Below are 12,398 nucleotides of genomic sequence, written 5' to 3' on the forward strand. Positions count from 1 at the left end.
AAAAAAAAAAAAAAAAAAAAAAAGAAGGTATGTGGGAGGGAAATAAAGAGAGAACATATTTTTTAAGCTTAAAATTTAATTGTTTTCTACTGAGACTGTCTTAAGAATATCCTAGGGCAATTTGTACTGCATGTTTTCAGTAAAATTCAGCTTGATGTCTTAAGAAATTAAGCCATCAGGTTGTCTTAACCTTCACAGATAGAAGAGCTTTCTGTTTTATTTTGTTTGTTAAAAGGGTGTGAATTCAGGCAACTATGAAGGGAAAGAAATGTTAACTTTTTTCTTTAAAATTTGATAGGTTTGAGAAATTCCTCTGGTTCATTACCTCAGAGAACTATCTAATTATTGGTGGACGAGATCAGCAACAGAATGAAATAATTGTGAAAAGATACTTGACACCAGGTAGGTAAGATTAAAATTCTGAAGAATTTTCTTTTAAGTAACTGGATCGGTTATCTCAATATTAGGTGTAGATTTTTATCTTGTACTCCTTTGTTTGACAGATTTACTTGGTAGAAAGAATTTCATGGTTTATGGTTTGTTGAATATGTGCTTTGACACTTGATTCACATTTTAAGTGAATATCCCTAAAGTAGTAATGCCAAGCTAATCTGTAGTATTTTTGATTTTCTACTGCATTAAGAAAATAGCTTTCAATCCTCCAAAGTCATTGTAGATCAGATTTTTAAAAGCTTAATTTTTCAGTGCTGAAGTTTGTGACCGTTTTTCACTTTTAGAAGCAGGACTTAAGCGCTGTGTTGTAAGGCCTCTCGTTTGTTTTTGTTTTGTTTTGTTTTGTTTGTTTTGTTTTGCGGTACGTGGGCCTCTCACTGTTGTGGCCTCTCCCATTGCGGAGCACAGGCTCCGGACGCGCAGGCTCAGCGGCCATGGCTCACGGGCCCAGCCGCTCTGCGGCATGTGGGATCTTCCCGGACCAGGGCACGAACCTGCGTCCCCTCCATCGGCAGGCGGACTCTCAAACACTGTGCCACCAGGGAAGCCCCTCTCATTTTTTTTTGTTTGCTGATAACCACCACTTCACTGTGGCTGAACCCTCAGTGTGAGTATCGGAAATCAATAATCAGTATCAGAGCTAATCTGATGTCCTTTGAGGATCCAGAACCAGGAAAGAAAGCAACAGGGTTAGGTTACATGGTACCCAGGGCTTGGTCTCTGTCTTCTCTAACTTTGTTCATTGTGAGCTGAGCCTTTCATGGAACTGTATGGGCTTTGCTCTTCTTTGAGTTTCAAATCTCAGATGCACTATCCATGGCAAACAATGGCTGCTCATTTTTTCTGTTAGAAACCATGCACTTTCCTTTTCCCTAGTTGACCATTCATTCCTGCATTCATCTGTTTGCTCATTTATTCATTTGTTGCTATCACACACTTCAGAATAAAACTAGAAGTCCTCATTGTGGCTTACAAGGCTCCTGACTTCTTCTCTAGCCTCATTTCTTACTTTCCTTCAGTCTGGCTTCCTGGCTGTTTGTCACATTTGTCAACCATCTATGGTCCTCAGGACCTTTGCACTTGCTAGGATGACTCATCTCTTTGTGTCTCTCACCCATCATCAGGCTAGCCTGGGCTTGCTTATATGGTAACTCAGCAAATTTCTGAGAGAAAAAGAGGAAGCATACAGCACCTCTCAAGGCCTAGGCTGGGAACTGGCATTTGGTCACATCTGCCACATTCTGCTGGCCAAGGCAGGTCAAGGGGTCGGCCCACATTTGAGGGATGGGGAAGTGGACTCCACCTCTTGATGGGAGAAGTTTCAAGGTCATAGAGCAAAGAGGTGTGGATAGAGGGAGGGAGAAGAACTGTGACCATTTTTGTAATCTGCCTTAATAGCATTGCTTTCCTCTGAGGAGGCCTATGAGAAATCTCCCAGGGGTGGGAGATAGACTTTTCTTTATATGTCTCCTTATACCTTTTGGATTTTGAACCCATTAAACAATAAGTAAATAAACAGTTTCAACTTAAAAACAAAGAGACAGGACTTAAAGTATTATTTCTTATTTGTTTTAAAGGGGACATTTATGTACATGCTGACCTTCATGGAGCAACTAGCTGTGTAATTAAGAATCCAACAGGTAATATATTTCTTTCTATTATTCATAACTTTAATTCTTTTGTTTAAAATATTTTTAGTATAAGAGAAAAATCACTAATACAGATAAAGAAGGACACTTTATAATGATAAAAGTGTCAATCCATCAATAAGGTGTAACAGTTGTAAACACATATGCATCTGTAACTTCCCTGGTGGTGCAGTGGTTAAGAATCCGCCTGCCAGTACAGGGAACACAGGTTCAAGCCCTGGTCCAGGAAGATCCCACATGCCACGGAGCAGCTAAGCCCGTGCACCACAACTACTGAGCCGGTGCTCTAGAGCCTGCGAGCCACAACTACTGAGTCCATGTGCCACAACTACTGAAGCCCACATGCCTAGAGCCTGTGCTCTGCAACAAGAGAAGCCACTGGAATGAGAAGCCCACGCACCACAATGAAGAGTAGCCCCTGCTCACACAACTAGAGAAGGCCTGCGTGCAGCAATGAAGACCCAACACAGCCAAAAATAAATAAATGAATTTATAAAATAATAAATAAACAAACATATATGCGTCCAACAATAGGGCCATAGAATACATGAAGCAAAATCTGACAGAATTGAAGGGAGAAATAGACAATTTAATAATAGTAGTTCAAGACATCAATACCTAACTTTCAATCATGGCTAGAATAACTAGCTATAAGATCAACAAGGAAATAGAAGAGTCGAACAACACTCAAGTTACCTAGATTCTACACATATCTCTAGTACACTTACCTCACAACACTAGGTTACTCATTCTTCTCAAGTGCACATGGAACATTCTCCAGGGTGGACCATATGATAGTCTATAAAATAAGTCTCAGTTAATTTAAAACTAATGAATCATATAAAGTAAATTTTCTGACCATAATGGAGTGAAATTAGAAACCACTAATAGAAGAAAATTTAGTGGAAATAAACAACACACTCATAAAATAACCAGTGGATCAAAGAGGAAATCACAGGGGGTATTAGAAAATACTTTGAGGTGAATTGAAATGCAAACAAATTTATTGAGACTTATGAGATGCACCTAAGGCAGTGCTCAGAGGGAGATTTATAGCTGTACTACCTATAATAAAAAAGAGGAATGATTTGAAATCAATAACAAAACTGTACACATTAAAATTTAGAAAAAGAAGAGCAGATAACCCATAGTAAGGAAAGGAAGGGAAATGGTAAAGAGTAGAGTGGAAATAAAACAGAATAGAAAGACAGTGGAGAAAAATCAACAAAACCAAAGTTAGTTCTTTGAAAAGATCGATAAAGCTGATAAACCTTTAGCTAGACTAACCAAAACAATAAGATTCAAATTCCTAAAATCTACAGAACTTTTAAAGAAGACTCAACATCAATCCTTCATAAACTTCCAAAAGGTAGAAGAGAGAGGAACTTTCTAACTCATTCTATAGGACTGGTATTACCCTAATAACAAAACCAGACGAAGATATCACAGGAAAGAAAACTACAGACCAATATCATTTGTGAATATAGACACAAAAATCCTCAAAATATTAGAAAACTGAATCCAGCAGCATATTACAAGGATTATACACATGATAAAGTGGGATTTATTCCCAGGAACGCAAAGTTGGTTTAACATATGAAAATTAATGTAATACAGTGTATTAGTAAAATAAAGGACAAAAACCACATGATGATCTCGATTGATGCAGAAAAAGCCTTTGGTAATAATCCAGTACTCATTTGTGATAAAAACACTCTACAAACTAAGAATAGATGGAAACTTCCTCAAGTTGGTAAAGAACATCTATGAAAAAATCCACAGCCAAAAATCATGCTTAATGGTGAAAGACTGAGAGCTTTTCCCCCAAGATCAGGAACAAGATAAGCACATCTGTTCTTGCCACACTTTTACTCAACATTGTATGGAGGTTCTAAGTAGCCCATTAGGCAATAAAAAGTTTAAAATATCCAAATTGGTAAGGGACAGATAAAACTGTCTCTGTTTGCAAATGACATAATCTTGTATATTTAAACCTTAAGCAGTCTACTAAAAATTATTAATCAGTTCAGCAACGTCTAGGATATAAGGTCAATATATAAAAGTCAGTTATATTTTTATATACTAGCAATAAGCAATATTAAAAGGAAATTAATAAAACATCCACTTATAACAGCATTACAAAAGAATAAAATATTTAGTAATAAATTTACCAAAAAGAAATGCAAGACATACACACTGAAATACAAAACATCATTGAAAGAAATTAAAGAAGACCTAAATAAAGGGGAACACTTCCAGTGTTGATGAATTAGAAGTCTTAATATTGTTCTGATGGCAGTACTTCCCACATTAATCTACAGATACGTGCAGTTCCTCTCAAAATTCCAGCTGCCTGTTTTTGCAGAGATGGACAAAGCTCATACTGAAATTCATGTGGAAATGCAGAGTACCCAGATTAGCCAAATCATTCTTGAAAACGGAGAACAAAATTGGAGGACTCACACTACCTGATTTCAAAACCTCCTACAAAACAACAGTCAGTGTGGTATCAGGACAGTGTGATATTGGTGTGAGGATGGACTGATAGATTAGTGAAGAGAATTGAGATTCCTTGTTTATGGTCAGTTGATTTTCAGCAAGGGTGCCAAGGCCATTCAGTGGGGATAGAATAATTTTTTCAACAAATAGGGCTGATGCAACTAATATCCATGTGCCAGAGAATGAAGTTAGACCCCTGCTTCATACCATTTATAAAAATTAAAAGCAGGGGCTTCCCTGGTGGTGCAGTGGTTGAGAGTCCGCCTGCCATTGCAGGGGACGCAGGTTCGTGCCTGGGTCTGGGAAGATCCCATGTGCCGTGGAGTGGCTGGGCCCGTGAGCCATGGCCGCTGAGCCTGCGCGTCTGGAACCTGTGCTCCGCAACGGGAGAGGCCGCAACAGTGAGAGGCCCGTGTACCGAAAAAAAAAAAATTGCATCAAAGACCTAAATTTAAGAGCTAAAACTATAAGACTGTTAGAAGAAAATAAGGTGTAAAAAAACTTCATAATCTTGGATCAGGAAGTCATTTTTTAGATATGACACCATAAGCATAAGCAACCGAAGAAAAAACAAATCAGACTTAAGCAAAATTAAAACTTTAATTCAGAGGACTCTATCAAGAAAGTGAAAAGACAGTCCACAGAATGGGAGGAAATATTTGCAAATCATTTATCTGATAAAGGACCAATATCCAAAGAACTCTAGAACTCTTCTGACTCAACAATAGAAAGACAATTTTAAAATGAACAAAATTTTTTAAATGTGAAATAGACATTTCTCCAAAGATACAAAAGGCCAACAAGCACATGATAAGATGCTCAGCATCATTTGTCTGTTAGGGAAATGCAAATCAAACCCACAGAGAAATACCACTTAACACCCACAAGAATAGTTGAAATAAAAAAACAGACAGTGGGAATTCCCTGGCGGTCCAGTGGTTAGGACTCCACACTGTCACTGCCAAGGGCTTGGGTTCAGTCCCTGGTCAGGGAACTAAAATCCCACAAGCCACACAGGGTGGCCAAAAGAAACAAAAAAACAAACAGTAACATGTTGCTCAGGTTGTGGAGAGATTGGAACCCTTATACACTGAAGGTGGGAATGGACAATGATCTAGCTGCTATAGGAAATAGTTTCATAGTTTCTGAAAAAGGTAAACTTAGATTTTACCATGTGACCCAGCAATTCCACTCCTAGGTATTCCAAGATAATTGAAAACATATGTCCAAACTTATTTGCAGATATTCATAATAGCATTATAATAGCCAAGAAATGGAAACAACCTGTATGTCGATCCATTGATTAATAAACAAAATGTGGTGTATCCATATAATAGAATATTATTCAGACTTAAAAAGAAATGAGGTACTGACATATGCTCTCACATGAATGAACCTTGGAAACATGCTAAGTGAAAGAAGCCAGGTATGTATGATTCCATGTATATGAAATTCCAAAATAGGCAAATCTGTAGAGACAGAAAGTAGATTAGTGATTGCCAGCGGCTGGGAAGATGAAGTGACTATTAATAGATACAGGATTTCTTTTGGGGATGATGAAAATGTTCTGAAATTAATGGTAATGATTGCATAGCTTTATGACTATACTAAAACCCACTGAATTGTACACTTTAAAAGAGTGAATTTTATGGTATGTGAATTATATCCCAATTTTAAAATATTTGAATTCTTACTGTAGGGGTATATTAATATGCTCTTCATTTTGACAAATTAGGCAATATATAGTAATTCTGGAAGTCTTCAACCTTTGAATAAATTTTTCTAAATTATCCTTTCTGGGTTGAAGTTAGAATTACTGATAAAAGTGAGGATATTTCTTCTCTGACTTGTTTTATTTACTTAGACCATTTAAAAACCTGCTGTGTAAATACATTAAAAAAATTTTTTTTTAATTTATTTATTTTTGGCTGCGTTGGGTCTTTGTTGCTGTGCGCGGGCTTTCTCTAGTTGCAGCGAGCAGGGGCTACTCTTCATTGCAGTGCATGGGCTTCTCACTGCGGTGGCTTCTCTTGTTGCGGAGCATGGGCTCTAGGCGTGTGGGATTCAGTAGTTCTGGCATACGGGCTCAGTAGTTGTGGCTTGCAGGCTCTAGAGCGCAGGCTCATTAGTTGTGGCGCATGGGCTTATTTGCTCCGTGGCATGTGGGATCTTCCCAGACCAGGGATCAAACCCGTGTTCCCTGCATTGTCAGGCAGATTCTTAACCACTGCACCACCAGGGAAGCCCTGTAAATACATTTTTAATAAAAAGAGTAACTTCTTGTAATACTGAAATTAAAGTATGGTATTATTATTTAAAATATAAGAGGAGTGAACCTGTTATGCTGCGTGTGGTTTCCATGTCTTGCTCTAGAAAGTCTGTACTTTGGTACTGAAGCGTTCTAGTATTGTTATTACAGGAGAACCAATTCCCCCTCGGACCTTGACTGAAGCTGGCACGATGGCACTTTGCTACAGTGCTGCTTGGGATGCACGAGTTATCACTAGTGCTTGGTGGGTGTACCATCATCAGGTAATAAGGGCTGTGGTCCTTTTTCTTAATTTAGTAAGAGCAACTGTGTTCCAAATTGTGAGGATATAGAATTGAACAAGGCAGACAAAGTACCTTGTGATGGAGTTGACATTTTGGTGTTGAAAAATAGATATGTAATGGCAGGTAACAAAGTTTATTTTTAAAGCGGAGTAAGGGGATAGAGAGTGATAGAGGCTACCATTTTGAATGTAGTGTCAGGGAAGGCCTTTCTGGAAAGGTAAGATTTGAGAGTGATCCAGTAATTATATGATAAAGACTGTTCCAGTTATGACTGGCCTACTGACCTAAAAAGTCTTTCTCCTGTTCACCTTTGTTGAAATTTTCTGAATTCTCTTTGGCCCTTCCTGTAAAGTAGGTATATCCAGTGTTTTTTTCTATACACTTGGTTTTAGTAATTGTCCTTCTTTGTGGTTAATGCTATTTTTTTGATGATACTTCATTCCATACATGACTTCACATTGCTATTCATTTCACTTTCTCAAGAATTATAATTGATAATGATAAACTTTTACAAAGTCTTAAAGCTATACAGCAAGGTAAAAAGAGTTCAATACTATTATCCTCCCTTAGATTTAGTTTCATTTTATATCTGTTTATATTTATTATTTTCTGCTATGTTGTGATATTGTGTCCTTAGGAAATTAATATCACTTCTGGGATTATATTTTCTGCCTTGGTACTATTATAAAAGTGGCTTTAATTCTTTTATGAAAAGGTTTTTTTAGTGTGCTTTTAATCCCTTGCATAACTATTACTAGTAAAGATACTCTCAGATTTGGGTGTTTCACAGATGTGTAAAATTTTTTTAAATTGTGGAGTTATATTGCTCACTTCCTATTTTGCCAAATTAGGAGATATTTTTTAAAATATGCTATTATCTTTATTTATTAAGATGAAAGGTTATTTCATTACCAAAAAAAAGTATCTCAGGAAAGGATTTAATGTAATAAATATAGTAAATATAGTTTTATACCTTTATGATGAGCTTATTAAACTATCCTTGTTTTTCTTATTATGTCTCACATTAGAGGAAATGTGGATCAGTTGTGGCTCTAGTCCATGGCATTTGAAAATGATTGATGTAGTGTATCCTTCATTATTTCTTTTCTTTGTTACGGACAAAGATATATCTGTCTTTGAAGACATAGCCCTTCAGTGTTAAGAATTTTTGCTAAATTATAAACTTTTCAGGACGTAGTACTGTTTACTTCAATATGGCTTTACTTTCTCAGGTGAAAATTTAAAAAACATATTTCTTAAGACAAGAGTATAATGTATTATTGTGTTCCTCAGGTGTCTAAAACAGCACCAACTGGAGAATATTTGACAACAGGAAGCTTCATGATAAGAGGTAATGACTTGCCAGTGGATTATGGAGACAGGTTTGAGGACCATACTAATATTCTCAGAACAGAAACTAATTATTCTGACTTCATATATGAAGTCTGTTACTAAATAAGGAAAATTTTGCTGTGGTGTGGCAAATTTAGCATTTGACATGTCATCTCCATATATATTTTTATTGATGACAGTGTACTTTCATATAGTTTACATTTATAAGGGTAAGAAAGTATAGGATGACCTTTTTTCTAAAAATAGATTATTCAGGATCTGACTAACCAGATGATGAGAGCAAGCATTCATATTTTTTATTTCTTAATTCCTGTTCCTATACATAATGCCAAATTCTGTAAATGGGAAATGTTCCTTCATGACAGAGAAAAGACAGAACAAATGTGACCATTGTGGCAGATATCTTATAAGCATAAAGTGGAGAAAACAGTATTTTTAAAACATTTATGTACATTTTCTTTTGTAGGAAAAAAGAATTTCCTTCCTCCCTCACATCTAATGATGGGGTTTAGCTTCCTCTTTAAGGTACTCTTCAGCTTCTTCATTATTTTTTTTCTGATTTTCATTAGTCTTAACCTAAAGTTCCACCAGTGAAAAGAACTGTTTCCATAGGTAGATGAGTCTTGTATTTGGAGACATCGGGGTGAACGAAAAGTCAGAGTGCAGGATGAAGACATGGAGACACTGGCGATTTGCACAAGTGAACTCATATCAGAAGAAATGGAACAACTAGGTAGTTTACAGATTTTAATAAAGTAGCTTATAATGTTTTCTGTTGTCTAGTTTTGCTTCTAACTTCTTACTTAGAAGATCGTCTCTTTTGGGGTAATTAAAATTTCCAAAAAACCCCAACTTGCTGTCAACTTTATTGAATTTTGGTTTTGGAAATGTTAAATATACTTATTCTAGTGAATTATAAAATGTTTAATTGGATCCATAACTAATACTTGAATATATGTTTATATTATAAAACTTCCCCAGTATTTAATGAGTAGTACATAAATGTGTTTAACAGAGATAGACTCGGGTATATATAAGTGAGCATTTACTTTTGGGTTTAGGAATTAGAAGCAATACAAAGATGAGTTTATAACAAGTACAATTTCTTATGAGAATTTAGCTTGATTTAATAATGTATTTGCTTCAAGTAGAGAGCAGCTGTGGTTGCTGAAATAAATTTACCTACCTACCTAAAGGAACTAGGGAATGTATGCCCTCTAAGTTATTTTTATATCTCCTAGAGTCATTCCTTTTTAGGAGTAATAGGTCATTGTTTCACTTACAACTGCTATTGTACATGATTCTATTTTTTTGAATTTTCACCATGTTTGTGACATGTATACTTTATTTACATTATTTTTTATTGAATTCTCACAACCATCCTTGTCAGATGGTTGATGGCATCTTATTTTATAGGTGAGGTAACTAGACCATATTATTACTACTAGACGGTGTTCCTTTTGCAAAAGTGTGAACACTTGCTGTGTGCCAGTTATGTAACTTATCTCATTTCAGTTCTTGTGCAAACTATAATAAAAGTGGCAGAATTTATATAACTTCTATTTTCCTCCTTTCTGGAAATACTTAACAAAGACAAGCGATAGTTTTCCTTGTAGAAATGGTCGCAATATCTAAGAAATTTATTGTAGTAAAGGATCTTGGAGATAATTTATTCCAAACAATTCCTGATACAGAGTATCCTTTTGTCTAAGTCAGAGTAACCTTTGGGGAAGATCAGGCATTTTTCTGGTGATCTTTTGGAGAAAGAGGGAGTGAATTGAATATTTTTATGAAGTTTTCAAGGAAATGTAACCTTGTTGTGGTGATAGCACTCTGACTTTCCTTATGGTAATTCAATAGATGGAGGTGACAGTAGCAGTGAAGAAGATAAAGAGGAATTAGATGAAAATCCTGTGGAAGTGGAACTTGTGACTCAGGTTGACCAAGGGGATATTACTATTCAGAGTGGTGGTGATGAGCTAAATGAACTAATTCAGGAAGAAAGCTCTGAAGATGAAGGAGAATCTGAGGAGGTGGTAAAGCATCAGGAACCTGTTGGTGAAATGAAGGATGAAGGGGAAGAGACATTACATTATCCTGATACTTCCATTGACTTGTCCCACCTTCAATCCCAAAGGTAATTTAAAAACTGTAATTTTAAGTTTTACTTTGTAAGCTGGGAGTGATGAAGAGTTAATCCTTATACAAATAATACCAAGATTGACTTCAGTGCTTTTACCCTCCATTGTCCTACGAGCTTACTATCTTTTCACCATTTGATAGGGGGGTAGATCTCTCTTAAGAAATTCCCAGGACCCAGGGTAGAAAAACACAATATATATAAAAGTGGCCAAACTAGGTCAAAATAGAAACAAGTAAATGGTTATAAATGCTAATAATAAAAGCAGTTACATTAAAAAAAAAAAAAAGGTGTCTTAGTCTTTAATGTCTTACTGATCACCAGGTAAACAATACCATAGCTATAAAAGCTTTATTATTGGAGTAGTTAGGAAAGGCTTAGGAGTCAGACCAGTATTGAATCTTAGAGTATGTCCTTGGGCAAGTGACTCTATGTCTAAGCTTCAGTTTTCTTCTTGGTGAAAAGAGAATGGTACCCTCTTCATAGAGTTTTGAAGGTTACATGAATGTAAAGCATCTAGCAGTGCCTGGTACATAGTAAGTGTCCAATACATGCCAACTATTTAAGAATATATTTTAAAGTGACGAGATGAGCAGTTTGATTATGTTTTTTCTAATTTTACCAAATTTGAAAATTTGTAGGATTGCCGATAATTAACTTAAGTATGATATGGGAATGTTTTGGGACTTTGTAAATGAATGTCTTTTATAGGGTAGTGGACTTCCCTTTCTGTTTGTTTCCATAGGTCTCTCCAGAAATTGGCTTCCAAAGAGGAATCTTCTAATATGGTAAATGAAGAACATCATGTCCTTCTCAATAAATAATTTTCTACTTTTTAATTTTAGCTTTATGAAAAATTAACAGTGGCGATGTTATTGTTTGTATTTGCTTGTTTTTTGTTTTAATAGAGCGACAGTAAATTGCAGAGCCGGAGGCATTTGTCAGCCAAGGAAAGAAGGTAAATATACTTGTGTTATTTAACTGAAAAGCATCTGTTTTTTTTTTTTAATTAACAATTCAGTCATGACAGATCACTTGGCTGTTACAAAGATCTCCCTTACTAAAATTACCAAGACTTAGCATAAATTTTGTTTAGTTTTTCATATTCTGCTCTAACAGGTTTTTCTGTTTTAGGGCCCCAGTCTGCTACTGTAATCAGTGAGATAGGTCAAGTAACACAAGACAGACCTTTTATTACATAAATATGTACAATAATAATTGCAGTGTATTAGACAGGCTGATTCTAGGATAATATTGACAGAAATAAACAGGAATACAGGCATACCTCATTTTTTTGTGCTTTGCAGATATTGTGTTTTTTACAAATTGAAAGTTTATGGCAACCCCACATGGAGCAAATCTGTTGGCACCATTTTTCCAACAGCATTTGTTCACTTCATGTCTCTGGGTCGTATTTTGGAATTCTTGTAATATTTCAAACTTTTTCATTATTATTATATTTGTTATGGTGATCTGTGATCAGTGGTCTTTGATATTACTATTATAAAAAAGAGTACGACTCACTGAAGGCTCAGAGGGTGGTAAGCATTTTTTAGCAATAAAGTGTTTTTAATTAAGGTATATACATGATTTTTTAAGACATATTGCTTTGCACACTTAATAGACTGCAGTAGAGTGTAGGCATAACTTTATATGCACTGGGAAACCAAAAAATTCATGACTCGCTTTACTGCGATATTCACTTTATTGCAGTGGTCTGGAACAGAATCTGCAATATCTCTGAGGCATTC

The 12,398-nt window shown here is 35.8% G+C and overlaps 1 protein-coding gene across 2 annotated transcripts in view; it reads left to right on the top strand.

The window, feature by feature from the left end:
- NEMF (nuclear export mediator factor) overlaps window positions 1–12,398 on the top strand; it is a 53,299-nt gene that overhangs the window by 30,422 nt on the left and 10,479 nt on the right. The window contains exons 17-25 of one of the 2 annotated variants that reach the window (XM_007446500.1): window positions 299–402; window positions 2,031–2,093; window positions 7,021–7,133; window positions 8,448–8,505; window positions 8,974–9,032; window positions 9,120–9,240; window positions 10,368–10,644; window positions 11,393–11,435; window positions 11,556–11,605. In XM_007446500.1, the coding sequence (XP_007446562.1) occupies window positions 299–402; window positions 2,031–2,093; window positions 7,021–7,133; window positions 8,448–8,505; window positions 8,974–9,032; window positions 9,120–9,240; window positions 10,368–10,644; window positions 11,393–11,435; window positions 11,556–11,605 (888 nt within the window). The remainder of the gene's footprint in view (window positions 1–298; window positions 403–2,030; window positions 2,094–7,020; window positions 7,134–8,447; window positions 8,506–8,973; window positions 9,033–9,119; window positions 9,241–10,367; window positions 10,645–11,392; window positions 11,436–11,555; window positions 11,606–12,398) is intronic. The other variant, XM_007446501.1, reaches the window with a different exon arrangement.

The sequence above is a fragment of the Lipotes vexillifer genome, unplaced genomic scaffold, assembly GCF_000442215.2.
Source record: "Lipotes vexillifer unplaced genomic scaffold, Lipotes_vexillifer_v1.1 scaffold1102, whole genome shotgun sequence".
NCBI lineage: Eukaryota > Metazoa > Chordata > Mammalia > Artiodactyla > Lipotidae > Lipotes > Lipotes vexillifer.